Source organism: Porites lutea, chromosome 2 (genome assembly GCF_958299795.1).
Source record: "Porites lutea chromosome 2, jaPorLute2.1, whole genome shotgun sequence".
Lineage (NCBI taxonomy): Eukaryota > Metazoa > Cnidaria > Anthozoa > Scleractinia > Poritidae > Porites > Porites lutea.
In genome coordinates, this window is record NC_133202.1 from 42102665 (window position 1) to 42125534 (window position 22870).

A 22870-nucleotide genomic window follows, 5' to 3' on the forward strand; every position below is an offset into this window, starting at 1 on the left:
TTCGCCAAATGCGCAATATCTCAGAAAAGTGTGGTGTATGAAAACTGTACCCCCCTAAAATAATTTCATATGAAAATTGTACCCCCCCCCCTCCCTTGGCGATCAGAGTTTTTAAAATGTACCCCCACCTTTCCCAGACCAAGTTTTAAGATGACTCGATTAGTAAGAGATTAGAGTTTTATTACAATTTATGAAAGCTTACTATACCATATTCTATTTTAATACCTGGGACGCTTTCTGTACAATCTAGAGCAGCAGTGCATTTTTTCGCAGTTTTTAAGTTTTTCAACGCCTGCATAAAATCGTTTCAGATAGCCCTTCTTTTCGACTAAACCGACATCACTGGTAACTTCAGCCAAATCTTCCCCTGTCATTGAACATAACTGGTCCAGGTCATCGTACCCATTCTCTAAAAACTTCCCTTAATACTCCAGTAAGTTAATTTCTTTCAGCCAGGCACGCAAACCACTATGCAAAATATTGTCTTCAATTCTTTTTTCGATTTCTTCATCCATATTTATGACCTCTTCACTTTCAAAAGCTGCCATTTTGACCCGCTGAGCAACCAGGCTGCCACGAAGGCGAGGGCGTGATCTGTGATCATAAATACAGTGGGCACAATAATTCTGTGCGGGTAGAATGTTGTAGCCGACAGAGTCGTCAGCGCGACTTTTTGGTTTACTAATGAAGGAAAAGTGTTTTTTGTTTTTGTTTCAACTATGATATGTCTTAACAACTACAAGTTATAATGTCAATCCTGTGTCTTAAAATTTCGACCCCCCTCACACTTTGTACATTTTCAAAATTGACCCCCCAAAATTAACCCTTTTCAAAAATTGTACCACCCCACCCCCCCCACCCCCCCCGGGACCTAATAAACGATCGGCCCCTTATTCACCAGGTCTTGCTCTGTGTAACTTTTAAAATTTCTATTTTCCATTTGGACCTGACATGCATACAAAAAACAAGTGAGGGGAATCAATAAATAACATATTGCAAAACACATTAGCGCAGATTCACACAATTATCTCCATGGACAATGCACTGGAATGTACTTCTGACAGCAATGTTCTTTAAAAGATTGCAGCTCTTTGGGATTAAAGTAATTTCCCGATAGCTGCGATAGTGTACTCATTTCGTTGCTATCACAACTCCGATGCCGTTGCAACCCTGATCATAACAAATTTTCATCTTCATCTAATACAACTGTGGTGGCAATTTTTCCAAAACTTTGTTTATGGCGACGTAGTTTATGCTCAAACTTGGGAGGTATTGGCCCTGAAAAACTGTATCGAGCCACCTTAAGATACGATAGATTATTGGAAACGCCCTTTGAAGTCACAAACTACAAATATTGCACACTTGCTCTTCAGTGCATCATTTACATTTGCTACTCTGTTCTGCTGAAGAAGGGATTTAAACCAAGAGTTTGAGGTAAATGTTACTTATTCGGAAAATGTAAAAACTTAATGTTACTTTTTTGACTGTGATCAGATTTTGCTGGCTATTTTGCCGTTCGTGAATTTCTCTTGCTTGGTTTGTGAGTAAACTTCGTTCCTTTTCTTTCGCCTCGCATAATTCAGTTTAACTCGGTATACCTACAATATCCAACTAAAAACCAAAAAAGATCCAAACGCTAGTTATGGTAAATTTCTGCAGAATTTTACGTTGTAAAATATTTTTTGGGCAATTTTGTTTTCTTGTTCGGAAATGTTAGGTTAAAAAAATGGCCTCTTTTCGAATAAGCAGTAGTTGTTAACATTACATCGAACAAAAAATTCAGCTTAAGTAAACGAAAAACGATTATGTTTCGAATTCTTTTAAGACTTCTCTTACCTTCGACGCATTATCCATTGCTAGGAAGTGAATATTGTTCAATAGTTCGAGATAGAAGCAAATCAGATTGTTTTAAACCCTAAGATCAGTGAGTGTGTATATACTAACTGCATTTAGTTTGAGATATCTTTTTTTTTTTTTTTTTCAATATTCCGTATGTACTTGGTGAACGCAATAAAAGGTGGATTGCATGCAAAGAACAGTGAAGAGGCAAAGAAAACAAAACTTTTCCATCGATAGGTTTTATGGAATATTTTCGTAACAAAATGTTTGTTATGAGAGCATTTTGAAGGAATATTTGTTTGGTGTTTTCAATTTTTATACGATGAAACCAATTGTAGATGTTCTGGAGCGTTGCAATAATGGGGTAGGACTATTTACCCTGGTAGTGAGAAATAAATTTATTCTCAAGTTGTTTTTCGAATTTTCTGCTATCTTTCTTCATCCGACTCCCATCAAGGAGACTGGATTGGTTAATTATTTTGGGCAATAACAAGATATTGGGATAAAATCACGAACGGTTTAAAACCTCAGTAATTGAAAAATGGTCCCAACAGCTGTATTTGTTTAAGATGAAAATTGTCATGACTAGTGTGATAATGAAGTAGCGGTTTTAATTTTCTGCCTTGACATTTTTTCCAAAGTAGTCACAGAAGCTTTATCTCTTCTAGCCAAATAGTTACCGTCGAAGCTTGAAGAAATTCTTTAACAATGTTATCGAGATATTTCAGGTTCTTGTTTTGGAGGTTAGAAATACAGGAACAGCTGTTATATAGCATGGTAATTGGGTATCATCTACAGTAAATAAAGAGCGTTGAAAATGCAATTTTATTCTATTTGAAAACGTGTGTGAAAATTCAGAGAGAACGGCTTTTTTCTGCTTACAAGAAAGAAGTTTGGTGAACACACGTTGAGATGACAAAGAGGCCCACAGTGTTGAAAATATACATTCTTCCTTTATTTTTTCGCCTTTGAACTTATTTAAAATGAATTGCCTTAAATTATGCCCCATCTTTTATTTCAAATCAATTTTTGTGTTTTCTTTCGCTTTTCATACACGGTAGATAAACACTTAAGAAACAAAGGAATACGTATATTTCCCACTCAAAAGATTTACTGTTTTAATGAACTCAAAATTCATTGTTTAAAATTTTTTTCACAGTAACATCGAAATCGTAATGGAATATTTCTCTTATTGACAAAACTAAATCAACAAAACTCAGAAGAGTTCTGTGGACTTTAGTCTCAGCACAATGAACAACTTGCAAAACAAATATGTAGACTGTCGTTAAAAAACAGTTCGCTGGATGCTTTAAGTACTTGGATGAAATAAACCATCGAAGGTTGCTGTCTGAGGATTTTTTTTACGTCATCGCAAAAATAAAACGCCGACGCATTGTTTTTAGAACCGCCGTGTTTGGCGCACAGAACTAGAAACAAACACAGACCTGTAAAAACCCGACATTTTCGCAGGCTGACCAACGCGAAGGATTGTCTAGACAAACAGGAATGCTTTCACGGAAGCTCGAAAGTGGTAGTAATATTAATATTCATTGATTGAAATTGCCTTCTCATTTGTAGGTGACCAAACTTTTGCCATGCTTCGGGTGACTGCTTTCATTTTTGTTGCTTTCATCAGCTGTTATGTAAAGGGCCAGGAAGGTATGTTGACAACATTCTCAGGCTTTTTCCACACCAGTCCCTTTGTAGGGGCTCTGTCACAGCTCTCTGGTTCGTTTTATTATTATGATTGCGCGTCCTTTATCACTTTGAAACTTAACATTAGCGAATAAGGTGTAAATGTCGACAGCCTCCTGTCAATTATACAATTTTCATACCAATTAAGTATTTTATGTCCGACTGACAGAAATAAGAAAAAATTATCGTTGCCTTGAGAACATGATGTGCATGAACTTGATTTAAAAGAAAATATAGGAACATGTATCAAATGTCATACCAAACAAATTCTTCAGTGAGTATGTTTTAGTTTTCAGTTTTATTTTGTTTTGTTTTGTTTTTTTGTTTTTTATCTCGGGTAATTTTTGTTTTTCTTTTGTCTTTGGGTATGGTAATGTATGCGAATGAAGTTGAAACAAAAGTAAAAGAAAAAAATACCTGTGATAAAAAATTAACTACAACTTATATATGGAGTGTAACTGTTCAATTTAGTCAAACAGGTTATTATGTTCAAGGATCGTATTTGCAGGTTTATACCTTTTCCTAACTCAAGAATTCTCTATCAAAACGAGGCTAAGTGCCAAACATTTCCTGTAAAAATGAGATTTGCAAAAGAATGAAACACCATTTTCATATCAATAGTTTCTGCTACGCACTTAGCCTCGCTTTGAAAGAGAGGCTTGGGGCATCTCGGAAATAGCCTATTGTCTGTGTTTGTTGTGCTCTAGATTACTCCCTGGAGTTCCCTAAGCAAGGCGTTACCGATTATGTGAATATCTGGGGCATGCGCAGTTTAACACAATTTACGATTTGTTTGTGGATGAAGACAGCAACAGGAAACTCAGCACCATTCAGCTATGCGCCAACGAAATCTCTAAACAATGAGTTGATTGTTTTCGATCCCGATGATGTTCACCTGTATATTGGTAATGACAGAAGGTAAGTAGGCAATACTGTATTTACTCGAAAGAGCACCACATTTTTCCTCTAGCAATGCAGCGTTTATTGCCTGGTGGGGTAAAGGCCCATAGCATATATGGTCCATAGCCATTTATACAACTTGTTAGTTTGAGGCACTAAGAGAGGGACACAATGCATTTCCATTGCAGACACGCCCGAATTTTACTTCTAATTGTTTTAAAGTAAAAAAAAAAGGAGAATTAACGTCAGAAGGAATTGTTTGCGCCGTTCAATTAACTCGGTGGTAGGGTTATGGGTCTAAAACACTTGGCTACGTCGGAAGGGGAAAGCAGTGCCAATTCTTGCATAACGTTTAAATTCTGCCGACCAATCCTTTTCGGCCTTAGTTACTGTAAATTGTCTATTTATCTATTCTATTTATTTAGTTGCTTTTCTGGACACCTGGACACAGGCCAACCCAAAGGGAATGTGCACGAAAGGGACTTAGGTCCCATGCGAGGTGCCATCCCTACCCAATCCCACAACCCGTTAAGGTTGGCCACACCACCGGGTCCTCCACCCCTACTCTTTTCGAATAGTGATGCGGGCTTATTTACGTCCCACAAGAACAAATGAGTGAAAGTGCTGTGAGACGGAACCTACGGTTTTTCGTCTTTATCCGAGAAGACTAGAAATTAGTATAACCATTTGCAGATGTCATTACGGAGGCAGCACTTTCTTCTCAGTTATTTAAAGAGCCTGGGTGTTGGTCCTGCTGGGTTTGGTTTGAACCCGCGACCTCCCGCTCGATAGACCGGCGCTCTCCCAACTGAGCTAACCAGGCGGCGGTTATTATTATTATTATTATTATTATTATTATTATTATTATTATTATTATTATTATTATTACTTATTTATTTATTTACTTCATTTTTTTAAAATTCTTTTTCCATATTTTCGCATATTTGTATATTTGTATTTTATTTCTGATTTTTTTTACCGTTTGCCATTTAGTTGTAAACTTTATCTTGGGGTGCAATGTCACTGATCATAAGAATGTCGCCTCATCTTTGTCCCAGGTCAGTGGGCATAGCTGCAGACGATAACAAATGGCATCAGATATGTGTGACTTGGGAAAACAGTAAGGGCGAATGGAAAAGCTACAAAGATGGAGTGTTTGTGAAATCAGGTGTAGACTTCAAGAAAGGTTACACCATACATGCTGAGGGTTCCCTGGTGCTTGGGCAAGAGCAGGACGATGTCGGCGGAGGTTTCGACTCAACACAGTCGTTTGTTGGGAGACTGGCAAATGTTAATGTGTGGTCGTATGTGTTACCAGGTTCTACCATCAATGAGTTGTCAAAATGCTGCTTGACAGGGGAAGGAAATGTTTACAAGTGGTATGATTTCTTATATGGAATAAAAGGCAACGTACGTTTACGGATTCCAGCAGGATGTCCTTGTACCTTCTAAGCTCACAAAAGGGGTTCGGAGCAATAAAGAAATAATGAACGAAATACTGTAGCAGTAGTGGTAAATTCTATTCATAGTTTTAGTTGCTGGTGTGCTTAAGAATTAGGGCTCTTACTGTAACAGGAATTTTAATCACAATAAACCTTGTACTCGAGCAATTATCATATTCATTTGCTCAATTTTCTGTTTCTTTCCGGAAAAAGAATGCACAAAAAAGATTAGGATAACCTCACACCCATCCATTTCTCCAATCAGCGAATCCCTTATATCGCCCTATCTTTACACAGGCGCAGAATAATTCACTCCACACCATTTGTCCTGGGGTATAAGATCGATTATACGAGAAACAAAACCGACGGTAACAATGCAATGCCATCCTTATAACAACAACACCACCTTTATTACACATTGAACAGTTTACAAGTAATAAATTACAGTGAACTAAAAAGGAGAAAGGAAATTTTTCATGCAACCCGCCGTGAGCTTAAGCTAATCGTGGCCGGAGGCGAAGAGGACAAGAAAGAAAATATAAGAAAACCTAAATGTAATAACTTTGCGGAGAGAACAAAAATTAGATACCCTACATTGCGTAATGGTTTGCTAAAAACAGTTAAATCTATTAAATACGTTACATATACATTTTGAAGAGCTTGGGTGTTGTATTTGACTTCAACATATAGTCGTTCCTATCCAAAAAAGTGTAGAATAAAAATCCTGGAATTTTTCTGTTAAAAACGAATTTAGAAGTATCTCTTCAGTCGGAAGGAATTAGGTTACACACTTTTGTTCCAGTTATTGAAAATGAGCGTTTGACAGGATTATTTTGCTCCAAATACAGTGATTTTGCTGGAAAACAAGGAAATACCAGTTCAACAGCCTCAACCTGAAAGAGAACAAAGCCGCAAAAAAGAGAAAGAGAAACAGCAACAAAAACAACAACAATAAAAACATTAAACAGAGGGGTAAAGGGCGTGGGTTAGATTGCATTATTTCATTCCATCTCACGTTCCTCGTCTAATCTATCTTGCACATCAGGACTTACGGTTCCTTGTATAATCTGGCATTATACTTCTGAACATTCTACTCCATGTAATAATGCATGTTCAAAGGCAGGCTACTCCTTTCCTCGGGAGCTGATAGAACTGACCTACTTGCATCAGCGAAGCGCAGGCGGCTCCTGCACAGGTCTATAACAGAAATGCATGAAAGTAGAGTGAGATGACCAGAAGGCCTGGCGGAAATGTTGGATATTCGCCACTTTGAGGTTGCGCGGGAGACGGGGTGCAAGTGCATTGTGGGACTGTTTTTGGGGACGCCTTTTCAACAAGGCGGCAAATTTGTTCCCAAAACAGTCCCAAAATACACTTGACAACCATCTCGACCCGGTCTCTCGTGCAACCTCAAAGTGGCGAACAGCCACCCCACTCCTTGCAGCAGCAGAGGTGGATGCCCTAGGGACTGAATGAAGCTTACATTGAAATCTGTTAATACCTGTCGCTTGTAGCAAATCCCTTACCTTCCTGCCAACAGTACAAGTCGAAACAGGTTTATGAGGTTGAACTATTAACAAGGACAGCTTTTATTTTCCCTTTCATTGCAAAAGAGCCTGTCAGCAGTTCCAAGCAGTTTATGTGATGAAAATGTTCGGAATGACTCCATAGGCCAACTGTGCTCACCCCATTGCAATGGGCACCCCAGCGTTCCCTTGACGCATCGCTTTCTATTATGTACGGACGGGTTCTGGTTTGCCAGCGACAATGGAGGATTCCCCATCGCGCCTTGTTCCATGACCCTTTACATGTTAAAGAAAGGGCGTCACGTTGACGGTTTGGGGGCAAAACTGGTGCCCTACTCTCTTTCGATAGGACTGCCACTCTGAGTTTCTGTGAAATTGTTGTTTAAGTATGTCCTGCTACCTGAAACGATCTCTGGATAATAGTCAGGAGGCCAGTCAGTTTCACTTAGAAGAAGTGGATTATAGAAGTTTGAACATCATCATTTGAACATAAGCTTTATTTGCATGACTATAGCGGTTTTTTGAGCGATTTTGAATGAATTTGAGTTCGCCGAAAATCCATCCAAACGGCCCGGAGCTAGCCCTCGAAGAAAATCAAAATCCCACAGTATTCGAGCTACTGGAATGCGTAGCAAGATTCATACGTGCCAGCCACAAACCGTCCCGCTGATTGCCTTTTTTTTATTGGATGTCGTTAAACAAATGGTTAAATAATAACTGATGAAGAAGACTTGGTAAGCGTTTGTTGTTTAACGACATCCAATCAAAAAGAGGCAACCAGAGGGACGGTTTGTGGCTGGCACGTATGAATCTTGCTACGCATTCCAGTAGCTCGAATACTGTGGGATTTTGATTTTCTTCGAGGGCTAGCTCCGGGCCGTTTGGATGGATTTTCGGCGAACTCAAATTCATTCAAAATCGCTCAAAAAACCGCTTTTGAGGCAAAAGGACGACTATACACCACAGGCAAGGTAATTCAACGTTTATTTATCATTGATTTATATACATAGTTAGCGATATATCGCTATAGGTGAAGCAAACGGTAAATCCAGTACATTTACTATAAAATAACAATCGGCTACCCAAACAGATTGTGTGGGCGCCCTGTGGTTTGTGTAATCAAATGGTGACGAGTGAAATTAGGGAATAATTTCACGCGTGTTTTGTCCCAGCCTAAAGGCTCGGGAAATTATTAGGATTTGGACAAAACGCAAGTGAAACTATTCCCTAATTTTACGAGTATACCATTTGATTACCTGTGACAAATTACGTTAGTAATCTTGGATTTTTGACATGTTTATCCTGGATCGTATCGATCGAGAACTCTGACTCGCTCAAATGTTTAGACCTTAAATTTGGCTTATAAAGTTTAGAATTTTTCAGACTTTTTCGGTAAAATACCTGTTAGAATCCTTCTTGATATTCTCTTGTGTGTTCAGGTTTTCTAAAGCATCTTTTTGTGCCCTGACATCTTCATTCACGGTATTTTAAAACTTCGTCGACATCTTGACACTGAGACGTACGGAAGGTTGCCATGGCATTTTGTAATTTCACATGTGAAATTACGAATTAACGCTGAAATTTCGCACCAAAATTAAGGAGTGATTCGTCACCTATGATACTATTACGTAAATCATTACATAATGAAACAAATTTCAACATATGTGAATTTACAGGTAAGAGTTAAGAGTCCAAACGTGGTGTAAACACTGCATGCAAGTTAGGTCGAAAGTACTCGTTGTAGTCTGACGGCGGTCAAATTTAGATAATAGAGACCTTAGGATTGAGGTCTGGTCATTTTACTGTAAACAACAAACTGCGGTTTGCGGTTAACGGTTTCACTTTACCCGTCTGCCCATATTTGGGACTTAAGATTCGCGGTTGGTAGCTTGCGGCGGCCATGTTTGTTTTCATTCATCCACCTACTTCTATTTTAGCTGAGAAATTGTCTTCAAAATTACGTTTTCTTGAAATAGAACTCGATAATCAGTATGCAAAAGAGTTCTAAAAAGTCGTATTTCGTCTCAAACGTGGGATTGAAACGACTTCTAGACAAGAAGTCGTGGAAACGACTTCTAGACAAACACAGTGTCCGGTTTCCAAAATACTCGAGCATTACATTAACGAGCTAAAACTTACAGTGCTCTTAGTTTTGACTGAATGAACTTTTCTTAACATGGCGAATTTGTTTTTACTTTCTCGTAAAGCCCTTGTTATGTGCTATTGTTTTCGTGCGCCAATAAAAACTTTCTTTTTTGACACCTGTCAAATGGCTGTCAAATCGTGCGTCCTACACTTGTTTCCGGTCCCCCAAACAGGAAGAAGCCATATAATAAACATCTTATTACCCTCGTTTTTTCGGTCCGTACTGTAAATTACCAAGCGCGAAGCGCGATGGAAAAAAAACTCGGTCCGTAATTTACAGTACGGACCGAAAACTCGGCTAATAAGAGGTATGTAAAATTCCGAAAATAAGCCCCTCCAAATATAACCCCCCCAAACTGGTAACGCAAAAAACCCTTCGTTAAATCTCCCCTCCAAATATAAGCCCCTTGGGGGCTTGTACTTGGAAAATTGCTCTCAAATACAAAGTAAAGCAAAGCAAAACCGGTAAATTTACTTCCAGCTATGAGGCTAACCCAATCGGTTTTGAAACGCAAATTTCCCTCCGAATATAAGCCCCTCCAAAAATAAGCCCCTCAAAAGGGCCTTTAAAAAATATAAGCCCCAGGGCTTATTTTCGGAATTTTACGGTATATGTACACCAAATTGCAATAACGTTGTCGTAGAAAAAAGCAAAAAGCCAAATAGGAATAAATTAGCCATGTGATTTACATTTGCGTATCTTAATTATTTAACAATTATTTAAGAATTCCTTCACAATAACAAGAGATAATTCTGTAATTCGGCCCTGTAAGATAGACAGGCGCCTCAGTCATTTTAGAGCCAACATTCTCCATCAACAGAAGTCGCACAATTCGAAAAGGAAAAAGGTAAATTGACGCGAGCAATGTTATGTCTCAGTTGTCGCACTTTCAGTCGCCAATCTATTATGTCCTGACAAACGAAGCTTGGTTTGTGGCTCAGGTGACGAACTGGCGGAGGACCCCCTTACCGTCTTGCGATGAAAAGTCCTGCCTACGCCCCTGATTTGTTGCTTGAAAATTGTGATCAGATGGTGTTGTGCACTCAGGGCGAATTTACCCCAGGCTATATTTATTGAAAAAAATGGAGCCATTATTTCTTTGGTAGTTATCCGATTTACCTTTGTAATTCGTGTACGTTTGAAATTCGCTAGATGAATCAGCCTCGAATTGCATTAGAATGACACCAAGAAACTGATGCAAATGATTTCTCTCATATTACTTGATTAATATTCAGCTATAAGCCTTTGTGTTCTGAGTGTTGCAAGCTGATAATTACATGCTAATTAATTCCTATTTACCTTTTTCGTTTTTGATTTATTCTATGACAACCTTATTGCAATTAGGTGTATTCACAAAACAGTATTTGGTTTTGTCCTACTAAAATTTACGACATGCCCAGTACCCTAGTTTAGTGCTTATATACGGTGTCCGGATGCAAATTTCTGTAGAGATGACAGCAGTAAGTAAAAAGACACAATTTCATATTGCTTTATCTATTGCTTTATTTTTTTTTATCATTTTCTTTAAAACCCATGGTGTGGGTACCCTCTGGTATTTCGGTCCTCGTACAGCAACTTAACAACTGCAAAAATACCCGATTTGGAATCTCCTTGCCCTAAGCTTTCAAACGGTATATGTCTGCAAAATCCCCCTAGGGGTGGGGGGGGGGGGGGTTCACGGGCTGGCCCACGGACTAATAGTCCTGCAAATCGCCGGCAAAACGTCTTAGGTTTCTGTCGGCTTTCAATGTACAGAAACTGTATAGGTGGCTCTCATCATCTGCGTTACATATCACACACTTTGCGGTCTTACTAGTGTCAGCCTTCCGAGCTCGTTTGGAGCCGAAATCCACAACTTCCTGTCTTCCTGTTTCTGGTCTGCCTTAACATGCTTACTTCTCCTTTCTCTTGCTTTTTCTAACTTGGACTTGCTAACAGGTGACAGGATTGCTGCCACTTTTTTTTACTACTGTAGCGATTTCAATATCATTTTTTATTGCAAAAGGAAAAGAGTCAACAGGGACCAATTCTAGGTGTCCGTTTTAAAGAGATTTTCGTTAAGAGAGATAGTCGACGGTATTCAAGTACTCAGCACCGTTGATTATCCATTCCATTCCTCTACTTTTCTCGGGATCATTTGCGGCTCTGTACATTGTAAACGCAGTAGCCCACCTAATTAAGATACGATAGATCATTGGAAACGCCCTTTGAAGTCACAAACTACAAATATTGCCACTTACTCTTCAGTGCATCATTTACATTTGCTACTCTGTTCTGAAGAAGTAGGGAATTAAACCAAGAGTTTGAGGTAAATGTTACTTATTCGGAAAATGCAAAAAGTTGATGTTACTTTTTTGAATATGATCAGATTTTGCTGGCTATTTTGCCGTTCGTGAATTTCTCTTGCTTGGTTTGTGAGTAAACTTCGTTCCTTTTATTTCGCCTCGCATAATTCTGTTTAACTCGGTATACCTACAATATCCAACTAAAAACAAAAAAGATCCAAACGCTAGTTATGGTAAATATTTGCAGAATTTTACGTCTTTAAATTTTTTGGGCAATTTTGTTTTCTTGTTCGCAAATGCTAGGTTAAAAAAATGGTTTTCTCTTTTCGAATAAGCAGTAGTTGTTAACATTACATCGAACAAAAAATTCAGCTTAAATAAACGAAAAACAATTATGTTTCGAATTCCTTTAAGACTTCTCTTACCTTCGACGCATTATCCATTGCTAGAAAGTGAATATTGTTCAATAGTTTGAGATAGAAGCAAATCAGATTGCTTTAAACCCTAAGATCACTGAGTGTGTATATACTAACTGCATTTTGCTTGAGATATCTTTTTTTTTTCAATATTCCGCATGTACTTGGTGAGTGCAATAAAAGGTGGATTGCATGAAAAGAACAGTGAAGAGGAAAACAAAACAAAACTTTTCCATCCATAGGTTTTATGCTATATTTTCGTGACAAAATGTTTTTTTTATGAGAGCATTTTGGAGGAATATTTGTTTGATGTTTTCAATTTTTATACGATGAAACCAATTGTAGATATTTTGGAGAGTTGCAATAATGGGGTAGGACTATTTACTCTGGTAGTGAGAAATAAATTTATTCTCAAATTGTTTTTCGAATTTTGTGCTATCTTTCTTCATCCGACTTCCATCAAGGATATTGGATTGGTTAATTATTTTGGGCAATAACAAGATATTGGGATAAAATCACGAACGGTTTGAAACCTCAGTAATTGCAAAATGGTCTCAACAGCTGTATTTGTTTAAGATGAAAATTGCCATGACTAGTGTGATAATGACATAGCGGTTTTAATTTTCTGCCTTGACATTTTTTCCAAAGTAGTCATAGAAGCTTTATCTCTTCTAGCCAAATAGTTACCGTCGAAGCTTGAAGAAATTCTTTAACAATGTTATCGAGATATTTCAGGTTCTTGTTTTGGAGGTTAGAAATACAGGAACAGCTGTTATATAGCATGGTAATTGGGTATCATCTGCAGTAAATAAAGAGCGTTGAAAATGCAATTTTATTCTATTTGAAAACGTGTGTGAAAATTCAGAGGGAACGGTTTTTTTCTCCTTACAAGAAAGAAGTTTGTTGAGCACACGTTGAGATGACAAAGAGGCCCACAGTGTTGAAAATATACATTCTTTCTTTATTTTTTCGCCTTTGAACTTATTTAAAATGAATTGCCTTAAATTGTACCCCATATTTTATTTCTAATCAATTTTTGTGTTCTCTTTCGCTTTTCATACACGGTAGATAAACACCCGAGAAACAAAGGAATACGTATATTTCCCACTCAAACGATTTACTGTTTTAATAAACTCAAAATTCATTGTTTATAATTTGTTTCACAGTAACATCGAAATCTTAATGACGAAACTAAATCAACAAAACTCAGAGGAGTTATGTTGACTTTAGTCTCAGCACAATGAACAACTTGCAAAACGAATATGTAGACTGTCGTCAAAAAACGGTTCACTGGATGCTCTAAGTACTTGGATGAAATAAACCATCGAAGGTTGCTGTCTGAGGAATTTTTTTTTTTACGTCATCGCAAAAATAAAACGCCGACGCATTGTTTTTAGAACCGCCGTGTTTGGCGCGCAGAACAAGAAACAAACACAGACCTGTAAAAACCCGACATTTTCGCAGGCTGACCAACGCGAAGGATTGTCTAGACAAACAGGAATGCTTTCACGGAAGCTCGAAAGTGGTAGTAATATTAATATTCATTGATTGAAATTGCCTTCTCATTTGTAGGTGACCAAACTTTTGCCATGCTTCGGGTGACTGCTTGCATTTTTGTTGCTTTCATCAGCTCCTTTGTAAAGGGCCAGGAAGGTATGTTGACAACATTCTCAGGCTTTTTCCACACCAGTCCCTTTGTAGGGGCTCTGTCACGGCTCTCTGGTTCGTTTTATTATTATGATTGCGCATCCTTTATCGCTTTGAAACTTAACGTTAGCGAATAAGTTGTAAATGTCGACAGCATCCTGTCAATTATACAATTTTCATACCAATTAAGTATTTTATGTCCGATTGACTGCAATAAGAAAAAATTATCATTTCCTTGAGAACATAATATGCATGTACTTGATTTAAAAGAAAATATAGGAACACATTTCAAATGTTAGACCAAACAAATTCTTCAGTGTGTATGTTTTAGTTTTAGTTTTAGCTTTTTTGTTTTTTATCTCAGGTAATTTTTGTTTTTCTTTTGTCATTGGGTATGGTAATGTATGCGAATGAAGTTGAAACAAAAGAAAAAGAAAAAATACCTGTGATAAAACATTAACTACCACTTATATATGGAGTGTAACTGTTCAATGTAGGGCCTGTTTACATGAAGGTGGGGGACCCCAGGTAGGTGAGGTAACATGTGACGGGTTACCCCACCTATCATGTAAATGTGATCAAATTAAAAGGAGAGATTGTATGGACAGGCGGGTTACCCCACCTAAGCGGGTTACCTCACCTACCTGGGGTCCCCCACCTCCATGTAAACAGGCCCTTAATTATGTACAAGGATCGTATTTGCAGGTTTTACCTTTTCCGAGCTCAAGAACTCTCACTATCAAAACGAGGCTAAGTGCCAAACATTTCCTGTGAAAACGATATTTGCATAAAACTAAAACACCATTTTCATATCAATAGTTTCTGCTACGCACTTAGCCTTGCCTTGAAAGAGAGGCTTGGGGCATCTCGGAAATAGCCTATTGTGTGTGTTTGTTGTGCTCTAGATTACTCCCTGGAGTTCCCTAAGCAAGGCGTTACCGATTATGTGAATATCTGGGGCATGCGCAGTTTAACACAATTTACGATTTGTTTGTGGATGAAGACAGCAACAGGAAACTCAGCACCATTCAGCTATGCGCCAACGAAATCTCTAAACAATGAGTTGCTTATTTTCGATCCAGATGATGTTCACCTGTATATTGGTAATGACCATAGGTAAGTAGGCAATACTGTATTCACTCGAAAGAGCACCACATTTTTCCTCTAGCAATACAGCGTTTATTGCCTGGTGGGGTAAAGGCCCATCGCATATATGGTCCATAGCCATTTATATAACTTGGTAGTTTGAGGCACTAAGAGAGGGACACAATGCATTTCCATTGCAGACACGCCCGAATTTTACTTCTAATTGTTTTAAAGTCAAAAAAAGGGAGAATTAACGTCAGAAGGAATTGTTTGCGCCGTTCAATTAACTCGCTGGTAGGGTCATAGGTCTTAAACACTTGGCTTCGTCGGAAGGGGAGAGCAGTGCCAATTCTTGCATAACGTTTAAATTCTGCCGACCAATCCCTTTCCCTTTCTCAAAATAAGGATGTAGCCTTATTCCGTCAGAGGGTGAGAGCAATGCCAATTCTTGCGTAACTTTTAAATTCTACCGACCAATCCTTTTCGGCCTGAGTTACTGTAAATTGTCTATTTATCTATTCTATTTATTTAGTTCTGGAGACCTGGACACAGACCAACCTAAAGGGAATGTGTACGAAAGGGACTTAGGTCCCATGCGAGGTGCCATCCCTACCCAATCCCACAACCCGTTAAGGTTGGCCACACCACCGGGTCCTCCACCCCTACTCTTTTCGAATAGTGATGCGGGCTTATTTACGTCCCACAAGAACAAATGAGTGAAAGTGTTGTGAGACGGAACCTACGGTTTTTCGTCTTTATCCGAGAAGACTAGAAATTAGTATAACCATTTGCAGATGTCATTACGGAGGCAGCACTTTCTTCTCAGTTGTTTAAAGAGCCTGGATGTTGGTCCTTTTGGGGTTTGAACCCGCGACCTCCCTTTCGATAGACCGGCGCTCTCCAAACTGAGCTAATCAGGCGGCGGTTATTATTATCATTATTTATTTACTTTAATTTTTTTTTAATTTTTATTGCATGTTTTCGCATATTTGTATATTTGTAGTGAGGTATTCGTACTTATTTCTGATGTTTTTACTGTTGCCATTTAGTTGTAAGCTTTATCTTGGGATGTAATATCACTGATTATAAGAATGATAAGTTATTGATGTCGCCTGATCTTTGTCCCAGGTCTGTGGGCATAACTGCAGACGATAACAAATGGCATCAGATATGTGTGACTTGGGAAAACAGTAAGGGCGAATGGAAAAGCTACAAAGATGGAGTATTTGTGAAATCAGGCGTAGACTTCAAGAAAGGTTACACCATAAATGCTGAGGGTTCCTTGATGCTTGGGCAAGAGCAGGACGATGTCGGCGGAGGTTTCGACTCAAAACAGTCGTTTGTTGGGAGACTGGCAAATGTTAATGTGTGGTCGTATGTGTTACCAGGTTCTACCATCAATGAGTTGTCAAAATGCTGCTTGACAGGGGAAGGAAATGTTTACAAGTGGTATGATTTCTTATATGGAATAAAAGGCAACGTACGTTTACGGATTCCAGCAGGATGTCCTTGTACCTTCTAAGCTCACAAAAAGTGTTCGCAGCAGTAAAGAAATAATGAACGAAATACTGTGGCAGTAGTGGTAACTTTCTATTCATAGTCTTAGTTGCTGGTGTGCTTAAGAATTAGGGCTCTTACTGTAACAGGAATTTTAATCACAATAAACCTTGTACTCGAGCAATTATCATATTCATTTGCTCAATTTTCTGTTTCTTTCCGGAAAAAGAATGCGCAAAAAAGATTAGGGTAACCTCACCCCCATCCATTTCTCTAATCAGCGAATCCTTATATCGCCCTATCTTTACACAGGAGCAGAATAATCCACTCCCCACCATTTGTCCTGGGGTATAAGATCGATTATACGAGAAACATAAAACCAACGGTAACGATGCAATGCCATCCTTATAACAACACCACCACCCTTTTTACACATTGAATAGTTTACATTTAATAAATTACAGTGAACTAAAAAGGAGAAAGGAAATTTTTCATGCAACCCGCGGTGAGCTTAAGCTAATCGTGGCCGGAGGCGAAGAGGACAAGAAAGAAAATATAAGAAAACCTAAATGTAATAACTTTTCGGAGAGAACAAAAATTAGATACCCTGCATTGCGTAATGGTTTGCTAAAAACAGTTTAATCTATTAAATACGTTACATATACATTTTGAAGAGCTTGGGTGTTGTATTTGAACTAAAGCATCGACTTCAACATATAGTCGTCCCTATCCAAAAAAGTATAGAATAAAAATCCAGGAATTTGCCAGTTAAAAACGAATTTAGAAGTATCTCTTCAGTCGGAAGGAATTAGGTTCCACACGTTTTTTCCAGTTATTGAAAATGAGCGCTTGACAGGATTATTTCCCTCCAAATACAGTGATTTTGCAGGAAAACAAGGAAATACGAGTTCAAAAACGTCAACCTGAAAGAGAAAAAAGCAAAAAAAGAGAAAGAGAAACAGCAACAAAAAACAACAACAATAAAAACATTAAACAGAGAGGTAAAGGGCGTGGGTGGGATTGCATTATTTCCTTCCATCTCACGTTCCCATCTTGTACGTCAGGACCTAACGTTCCTTGTATAATCTGACATTATACTTCTGAACATTCTACTCCATGTAACAATGCATGTTCAAAGGCAGGCTACTCCTTTCCTCGGGAGCTGATAGAACTGACCTACTTACAATCAGCAAAGCGCAGGCGGCTCCTGCATAGGTCTATAACAGAAATGCATGAAAGTAGAGTGAGATGACCAGGAGGCCTGGCGGAAATGTTGGATATTCGCCACTTTGAGGTTGCGCGGGAGACCGGATGCAAGTGCATTGTGGGACTGTTTTTGGGGACGCATTTTCAACAAGGCGGCAAATTTGTCCCCAAAACAGTGCCACGATACACTTGACAACCATCTCGACCCGGTCTCTCGTGCAACCTCAAAGTGGCGAACAGCCACCCCACTCCTTGCAGCAGCAGAGGCGGATTCCCTAGGGACTGAATGAAGCTTATATTGAAATCTGTCAATACCTTTCGCTTGCAGCAAATCCCTTACCTTCCTGCCAACAGTACATTATTTTTCCTTCAATTGCAAAAGAGCCTGTGAGCAGTTCCAAGCAGTTTATGTGAAGAAAATGTTCGGAATGACTCCATAGGCCGACTGTGCTCACCCCATTGCAAAGGGCACCCCAGGCTTCCCTTGAGGCATCGCTTTCTATTATGTACAGACGGGTCCTGGTTTGCCAGCGACCTTGGAGGATTCCCCATCGCCCCTTGTTCCATGACCCTCTACATGTTAAAGAAAGGGCGTTACGTTGACGGTTTGGGGGAAAAACTGGTGCCCTACTTTCTTAGCTTCCGATATTGCTTAAGCTGTACCTGTACGCTCCTTCAGGCGCGACTCAAACCTTTACCAAGAAGGTCTTTACCTGTTTTGGCGAAATCCGCTTTTTTTATTTTCGATAGGACTGCCACACTGCGTTTCTGTGAAATTGTTGCTAAAGTATGTCCTGCTAACTGAAACGATCTCTGGATAATAGTCAGGAGGCCAGCCATTTTCACTTAGAAGAACTGGATTATAGAAGTTTGAACATCAACATTTGAACATAAGCTTTATTTGCATGACTACATGTAGTTGAAATTTATGGACTACAATTTTTATTAATGATGATACAAGGCAATGATTACAAAGGTTAATCAAGTGTCATCAGTATGATTTGATAACAAATTATTACGTAAATCATTACATAATGAAACAAATTTCAACATATGAGAATTTACAGGTAAGAGGTAAGAGTCCAAGCGCGGTGTAAACACTGCATGCACGTTAGATCGAAAGTACTCGGTATAGTCTGACGGCGGTCAAATTTAGATAATAGAGACCTTAAGATTGAGGTTTGGTCATTTTACTGCAAACGACAAACTGCGTTTTGCGGTTAACGGTTTCACGTTACCCGTCTGCCCATATTTGGGACTTAAGATTCGCTGTTGGTAGCTTGCGGCGGCCATGTTTGTTTTCATTCATCCAACTACTTCTATTTTAGCTGAGAAATTGTCTTGAAATAGAACTCGATAATCAGTATGCAAAAAAAATTCTAAAAAATCGTATTTCTTCTCAAACGTGGGATTGTGATGTTTTAGGGTGCAAAAAACCTTGCGGTAAATCACTCACCTTTGAAGCGTGGTCTAGCCGTACAAACGTGAACCTCAAACCGCAAACCTGACGGCAAGGCCCTGGTCACGTGTCGTCTTGACGTTCGCGGTTCACGGAAATGCCGAAAAACCTCAATGTTAAGGTTTCTAATGGCTTCCTTGTTGTGCCGAGGAAACTTGGAAATTATTCTGAAGCCTGCCATCGGGCTGCATTGCTTTTTATAATGTCAGGAGAATCTTCCTGAACAGCCAAGTCATTGATGTTTACAACAGAATCGTTTTCCTGCTGAGAGGGAAAGTCTAGTTTAAAATGTTTAACCAGCGAGCTAATATGCGATTAAATATCTTGGCACGTTCGTTATAAGGTGGGATTTGAACCAAACGATTTGATCCAGTAATGGTGGGTTCAAAAGACTGTCCCACCAATTTCTCCGGGGCCATGAAGCTCACCAGCAGACTGCTTTGTTGTAGTTAGTTCAGGGCGTTTAGGGGAGCCATTCTTTATACTTTATTACAGATTCACTCCACTGCATAACAAGCAAATAATGAAATGAAATAAGCTAACACTACTTTAACAAACAAACAAAAAAAGAAAAAAAAAAAAGTTGTGGAGAAGGAGACAACCAAAAGCACCAATGCGCCATACTAGGGATGCCCCCACTAATTAACATATAAGAAAAATATATACAAATAGAAATATGAATGTTCTAGTTATCCTTAATAAAGCTTAACACATTTCTTTTAAAAGTTGCAATACTGTTTGATTCTCTAATATGATTGGGTAAACCATTCCATTCATCTACAACACGGTTAAAAAAACTACATTTAAAACCATCAGTTCTACTAAAATTTGGAACAAGGTCCTGTGTGTCATTTTTCCTCAAGTTAAAACCTGTATTTCTGTCCTTACAAAATATGACCTTATTTGAAATGTCAATATATTAATGTCCATTAATTACATTTAAAAAAATGTAACATCTCTAGAGAACCTCCTATTAGATAATGACAACAATTTTAGCTTAGATAGTCTAGTATCATAATCATCATCAGACCTAGTGATCCATCTGGTAGCTCTTCGCTGAACAGCCTCCAGTTTATCAATGTTACGTTTAGTATGAGGGTTCCAAGTTTCGCATGAATATTCTAATAAAGGTCTCACAAGACTACAATAAAGTGTGTTCATGGTATCAATATCCTTTAAGTCCCTACAAGTCCTCTTAACCAACCCTAAAACCCTATTAGCCTTAGCAGTTATTTTATCTACGTGTTGGTTCCATGAAAGATTACTAGTAGTAAATAATCCTAAATCTTTATACACATCAACACTTTCCAAAGGTTGACCTTCAATATTATACTCCCCAACTAATGGTGACTTTTTCCTGGTTATTCGCATGATCTTACATTTCTCGGTATTAATTCTCATCTTATTCATCTCACACCGATCTGAAATTTTGTCTATGTCACTTTGAAAACTAGACAGATCTTCTTGAGTACTAATAACCCTACACATTTTACTGTCATTACCCCCGGTAAATCGTTGATGTAGACTGAGTGTTTCACTAACTGTTGGGGGGCTCCCATATAGTTCCTGGTTGTTCATATGTTGTTGCCAGTGCACATTCAGGGCCGTCCACAGCATTCTGGTGTAGCATCCATTGACACTTTTCTCCAGCTACTTTATCACGGTCCACGTTTCACTTCCATAGAGTAAGACAGACTCCACAGTTGCTCTAAACAGTCTGATCTTTGTTGCCCGTGGCAGCATTGAGGTCCACACTTTTGCAAGCTATCCAAGCTGAAGCCTTTCTGACCTTGAATTTAGAAACCCTAAAACATCTCAAACCGCGACTTCTTCAGGGTTTCCAACCAAGACAACCCTCGCGTCGCGGGGTAACTCGTAATGCACATTGTTGTTTTTAACTTTTCTACTTTCAACCCATCCTCGGAGACCTAGGGGCAGATGGTGGGGGCGAGGGAAAGTCTAAACGGGCGGAAAAATAAGGCACGAAGAAAAGTAAAGAACGGCTAGAAGAGCCCCTGGGGACAATATCTTACCAGACCAGTTCCAAACGGTCGCCGCCGTTCTGGCTTCTGATTGGTGTCAGAAAACTTGTGTTTTTCTGGCACCAATCAAAAGCCAGAACGGCGGCGACCGTTTAGAACTGGTCTGGTAAGACATTGTCCCCAGGGGCTCTTCTGGCCGTTCTTTACTTTTCTTCGTGCCATATTTTTCCGCCTGTTTAGACTTTCCCTCGCCTGCACTATCTGCCCCTGGGTCTCCGAGGATGCTTTCAACCCAAGGAAAGTACCGGGATATGTGACACAATTAGCGTACTGTAGAAAATAAAAAAGGTAAACATAAAAATTGACAAGTTTTTATCAATTGCATTATAATTTTTACTTTGCTTACATACTCAACTTAAAATTCCACGGCAGGAGGAGCAGCTCATTTTTGATTTTCCTCTCCAATTGATGTGGTTGAAGCGCTTAACCGGCGGTTCCGATTTCCTTTTCCTTACAATATTATTTTGGTAAGAAGCATATTTATAGCGCTATTATGAAGGATCATTGACGTAGATTGGGAAGCCCCATGTTTCTGCCGTTTTTGCTTCATCTCTCGGCCTCCCTTGACTTCAATGTTTTTCCTTGAATCAAAGACAGTGGAATCGTGACTTCAGGTCCTGGACTGCTAATATATGGTCTTGTTGATGTTCGTTTTGACATACTGGTATACAGCTATTTCGAGAAAGGTTGTCGGAAAAAAAGGGCACGCGACAATCCCGAAAGGTATTGTCGGTAGCTTTGAGTTCACTGTTCTTCAAAGCAATTTGAAATAATGACACGACAGGTCATGGGCGTATGTTTGCGAGTGCTAAAGGAAAGCAACAAAAGTAGGTCCGACAGCTACAGTGTCAGGAACAGCCGTGTATTGATCATATCCCATATTAGGATATTCGCGTGCGCATGTTTTTCCGAGAACCTTTCTCGAAATAAGTGTAATATCAGTCACATTCAAAGTGCGCTTGCTTCTCTTTTTTCCCAGTCTAGTTGATTGAACGTTTGTCATTGCCAGACTCGTTACCAATTTTAAAGTTCATAAGCGGGCATTTAATTTATAACTTCTTGTGTTCTGCAACGTATAAAACTTACTGTTTTAAGGAGGCTCGTCATAGTTGTGTGTATCTTTTGAAATGGGCAAAATTCTTCATACGTGGTATGACCGCCAAAGTTCATTTTCTTTTTTCAGCCGTCTATCAGCTACTGTTTATGGGAATATCCTTTTGTTTCAAATAACACCATCATCTCAATCTATAACTTCATGAACTTTTCATCCCGGTCATATTCCTGCCCATCAGGTTTTCTTTCAATTTCCAATCTGAAATGTCATGTGAGCCTCGATCATGTTTTACATTATATGTAGGACATTCCGGCAAATGCAAATTACTGTTCAGATTTAGATGATGGCAGTAAAACGTACCGCCGACGTGCTGGACATCACCTTTCCTTGAGGACCTCAAAGCTATTATTGGTTTTGAAGTCCGTTTACGTTTTTAATGAATAGGAAGAAACCAAAATTAAACACTGAATATTGGACTTTGCTAGGCAAGATATTACCATTTGTCAGTGGTGAGCAGATTATTTACAGCTGTATTTGCTGATATCGATGGCTGAGGCTAAATGATATTCGAAAAACGGATGAGAAAACACTGAAATTGGTGCATTGAGTTCAACAATCATTCTGCAATAG

General features: G+C 38.9%; 2 protein-coding genes across 3 annotated transcripts; both read left to right on the forward strand.

Moving 5' to 3' along the window:
• The first annotated feature begins 1303 nt into the window (after nucleotides 1-1303).
• On the forward strand, nucleotides 1304-6052 carry LOC140927035 (neuronal pentraxin-2-like). The gene is made up of 4 exons (XM_073376698.1): nucleotides 1304-1434; nucleotides 3418-3498; nucleotides 4242-4452; nucleotides 5493-6052. Exons 2-4 carry the CDS (start codon nucleotides 3435-3437, stop codon nucleotides 5884-5886), a joined length of 669 nt encoding a protein of 222 aa, XP_073232799.1. The 5' UTR covers nucleotides 1304-1434; nucleotides 3418-3434; the 3' UTR covers nucleotides 5887-6052.
• Nucleotides 6053-10396: 4344 nt separating this feature from the next.
• LOC140927037 (neuronal pentraxin-1-like) lies at nucleotides 10397-16667 on the forward strand. Of its 2 annotated transcripts, none has more exons than XM_073376699.1 (4): nucleotides 10397-10489; nucleotides 13822-13902; nucleotides 14802-15012; nucleotides 16111-16667. In XM_073376699.1, exons 2-4 carry the CDS (start codon nucleotides 13839-13841, stop codon nucleotides 16502-16504), a joined length of 669 nt encoding a protein of 222 aa, XP_073232800.1. In that variant the 5' UTR covers nucleotides 10397-10489; nucleotides 13822-13838; the 3' UTR covers nucleotides 16505-16667. The 2 variants fall into 2 exon arrangements, with proteins under 2 accessions (XP_073232800.1, XP_073232801.1); XM_073376700.1 differs by lacking the exon at nucleotides 10397-10489 and adding an exon at nucleotides 11838-11856.
• The last annotated feature ends 6203 nt before the right edge of the window (nucleotides 16668-22870 follow it).